Genomic DNA, 3,644 nt, shown 5'->3' on the forward strand with positions numbered 1-3,644 from the left:
AGTTAAAAGTGTGGTGAGAGCGCATGATGGCCTGAAAAAAAAAGATAAAAAAATGAGTGTTGTTATGGGTTGGGTGGCCTGAAGTGGTTGGGGAACCATTGATTTTGAGAAGTATGAAATATAAATAGTAAATTACCCAGGGACATTTAGTGATGAAAAATAGAAACTTCTAATCTGGCCACAAAGAAGCCAAATAGTAAAGGGAAATTTGCTGAGTAATAGTTACCCAAAATTAGAAGTGAATGTGAAATTCACTATGGTGGCAAAAAAGGGCAGTCCTCTTCTGAAGAGAATGGAGGTATCATGCGAGGAGGGGGAGGTTATCGTTTGCACCTCCTCAGGTGTAGTGTGTCCGCATTCAGAATACTTTATTTGGCTTTGGTGACGTGCCCGACAAATCGGTATTGGTAAGGCTCGGGAGAGCCAGTGAAAACAGTGAGGAGGTTTGAGTTAGTTACTTGCAGGAAAGATGTAGGAAGAAAAACATGTAATAGTTCATTGAACGGTGACTTCTTTGGAGAGCACGTGCCTTGTGCGTATAGGGGAGAAAAAGCCACATCAGAATATAATAGCCAAAAAGGACTTGTAGAAGCCATGTTACATAGGAGGCTTTAAAATGAAACTGGTCAACAATACCTGGTAGGAAAACGTGTACAAAGTGTGCTACAGAAAGGAATCGTGCTCCTGGCTGGAGGGTGGGCTGGCTGGCTGAATTAGTAGGTGTTTTTCCCTGGGAGGAGGAAGGGGGGATATGTCTCTTTTGTGAAGACGAGATTGCGGTAGGCTTTTTAAAAGCTTTTTTCCCTCCCTTTCTTCTGTGAATACAACCAGCACTCAGGAATTAAAAAATGGATGTCATATTAACAATACAGTGATGCGCTTGACGAAGTATGATATTTTTTTCTGGTTCAGTTAGTCCTCAGTAATAAAACATGAGAGTAATACCACACAATGGTTGACACCCGTCCTGAAACTGTTACGGTGCCTGGTAAGAGCTGCCAAAAAGTCTAAAAATAAAACTTCCCTGCCTTCCCTCCCCCTCCATCAGTGATTGCAGTTTGGATTTTCTGAGGTCTATTAAGGAGGCAAATAAACTTTCATGTAAGATCTGGGTTATGACTTACCTTATGATCTGGAAACTTATTAATGCACACAATAGCAATATGAAAGCGCTGAAATATGGCGTTCTGTATGCATTGCACTTCTTGGAAACTTTCTTTTCTTTTCACTTTCCCTTTTTTTCAAGGTAAGAAAACAGACATTTTCTCAAGGTTAAATGGCTTGCCCACTACTTGTCTCTCTCTTGATAGACATAGTTTTATTTATGTTCACACATTAAAGTCAGTGATGCTAATCAATTTACAGCAGTATACTTAATTATTTCTTCAGCTGAAATTTATTGAGCAGTTACCATATTTGCTTTTTCTGTAGGTAAGAGTCATCCTTAAGTATGAGTGCAGAATTATTACTTTTTTTTTAAAATGCAATGGAAGTCCCAAACTCACTGTTCAAAACCTCATCTAATTAATATGTATGGTACTTTCCCTGTTTGTATGTCAAGTCAATATTTGATCTATAAAGCATTGAGAAAAACCACATATAGTTTGCCTGCGGTAAGCGTGATTATTCTGACCTTTTCCTTTCCATATCTTAACGTATTTCTTTGCTTGTGTTTAACAACAGGGCAGCCCAATGGACCCAATGGTCATGAAGAGACCTCAGTTGTACGGCATGGGCAATAACCCTCACTCTCAGACGCAGCAGAGCAGCCCCTACCCCGGGCAGTCGTACGGCCCTCCCGGCCCCCAGCGCTATCCCGTGGGAATGCCGGGCCGAGCCCCGGCAGCCATGGGAGGAATGCAGTATCCACAGCAACAGGTTTGTGGAGGATTTTTCTGCGTTGCTTTGGTTTCCTTCCTCTCCTTCTCTTCGCTTTCGACACTGTGGTAATACAGAGGGAGCAAGAAAAAAAACCCCAAAAAACACAAACCAGAAATAAGTATTTCTCAGGCAGAAGGAGGGTGAAGGATTGTTTTAAAAAGTGGATATATTATGTTGACAGCATGAATGTTTTCTGAAACCCCATACAGACAGAAAAAAGTTGACTTTGTTGCTGGTATCTTTTTGGAGAGAGAAGTATGTCAAATGCCATCAGTTTTCTTTTTTTTTTCCAAGTGACATTATATAGCCTTGTATATTTTTTGGTTGTTGGTTTGTTGTTTGGGTTTTTTTTAAATTCTCTTTCTCTCTGGCTTAGATACATTTACATGTAAGATGAAAACCTAGAGCTGACATCAGTGCAGCAAGACGAGTGTTGTCCAGTGCATACGGAAGTGTTATGTATTTACATCAGCTGTTTGTTGTTGTGGTGTTGTGTTTGGTTTCTGTTTTGGGTTTTTTTTTCCTCTTCCTCCTTTTGGCAGGAGCCTGAAGCTTTTCCTATTTTTTTTTTTTCCTGTACCAACTTTTTAAAGTCAGGATATATAATTTTTTTTTTTTTATATCAGAGGACATAGAAATGTAAGGATCTCCTTTTATCTCCTTGGATTTCACTACTGATGGTGACCTCTTTTGCCTTTTTCTTACTCTTTTAAAGAAGCTCAATTCCAATGTTCATATCATATCCCTATGATATTGTTCATATTCATTGTTCATTGTTCATATCCTAGGGAAGATACAGTAGTTTTCTAGAGGGGGGAATAAAACCAGGAAGTTATGTTTTACTAATTTTTTTTTTAAATTATGAATGTGAGTATAGGCAATGGGAGCTCTATACTTTGTTGTGAGCACAACAGAGTAATAACTTGATCATTGATGGGAAAGGACATTTGTTTTGTGCAACTGACTAGTTGCAGATTAGCACTTTTTATGTCATTTATTGTTAAATATAGAGAAGAAAAGAAAATTTTGGATTTCCTGGCAGATTGGTGCCTGGCTAATTCTTGTTATCACCGATCCACCAGGACAGGATGTTAATCAGATGGATAGTTAAGTAACAGTTTCAAATCTAGTAGCTGAGTGAATAGTACCATTATCAACAGTCTTGGTTTTGATTCTTTTCTGTTATTAAATAGATACTTATTTGTAAGGAAGAGATTGTTTAGTTTCGAAATGTTAAACAATGTATTTGGTGGCTAGCTTCAGACAGCAAAACATTTTGTCAGTTGTAAAAGGAGGAGAAATTGAAAAAAGGAGGTTTTATTTTTCTCTGTGTGGTTGTAGCCAAAATGAAGTTATTAAAACATATTTTTAAATTTAAAATGAGTTATTCTGTGCTATGTGGAGATGAGTGTTGAATTTTCACTTCATTTGCTAATTGCTTGATAATTGTAAATTACCCGTCAGCAGGCAGTGACCTGGCACAGCGATTGGCTGCCAGCCCTATCCGTCTTCTCACAGCATTAATATAATTGGCTGAGCAGCAGCACAGTTCTGAGCACTAATGCTCTTTGGGGAAAAAGTGAGAGGATAATTATGACATTGAATTTTTATTGAACGGACATCACCACCTAGGCATGATTTTGTTTTGGACAGCCTCCAAAGCTTCATGTGTTTGGTTTGTGAACCTCTAATGATCTGAATCCAGTTCTTTTCATATTGCTCCTATATTACCACCTTTCTACAAAGGATTAAAATGCAGGAAT

General features: G+C 38.4%; 1 protein-coding gene across 1 annotated transcript in view; it reads left to right on the top strand.

The window, feature by feature from the left end:
* Positions 1 to 1,692: 1,692 nt before the first annotated feature.
* The window catches only part of ARID1B (AT rich interactive domain 1B (SWI1-like)), a 302,895-nt gene continuing 300,943 nt past the window's right edge, over positions 1,693 to 3,644 (top strand). Inside the window, exon 1 of the mRNA XM_009887612.1 lies at positions 1,693 to 1,878. Coding sequence (XP_009885914.1) covers positions 1,693 to 1,878 — 186 coding nt within the window. The remainder of the gene's footprint in view (positions 1,879 to 3,644) is intronic.

Source organism: Charadrius vociferus, unplaced genomic scaffold (assembly GCF_000708025.1).
Source record: "Charadrius vociferus isolate BGI_N301 unplaced genomic scaffold, ASM70802v2 scaffold176, whole genome shotgun sequence".
NCBI classification, from domain to species: Eukaryota; Metazoa; Chordata; class Aves; order Charadriiformes; family Charadriidae; genus Charadrius; species Charadrius vociferus.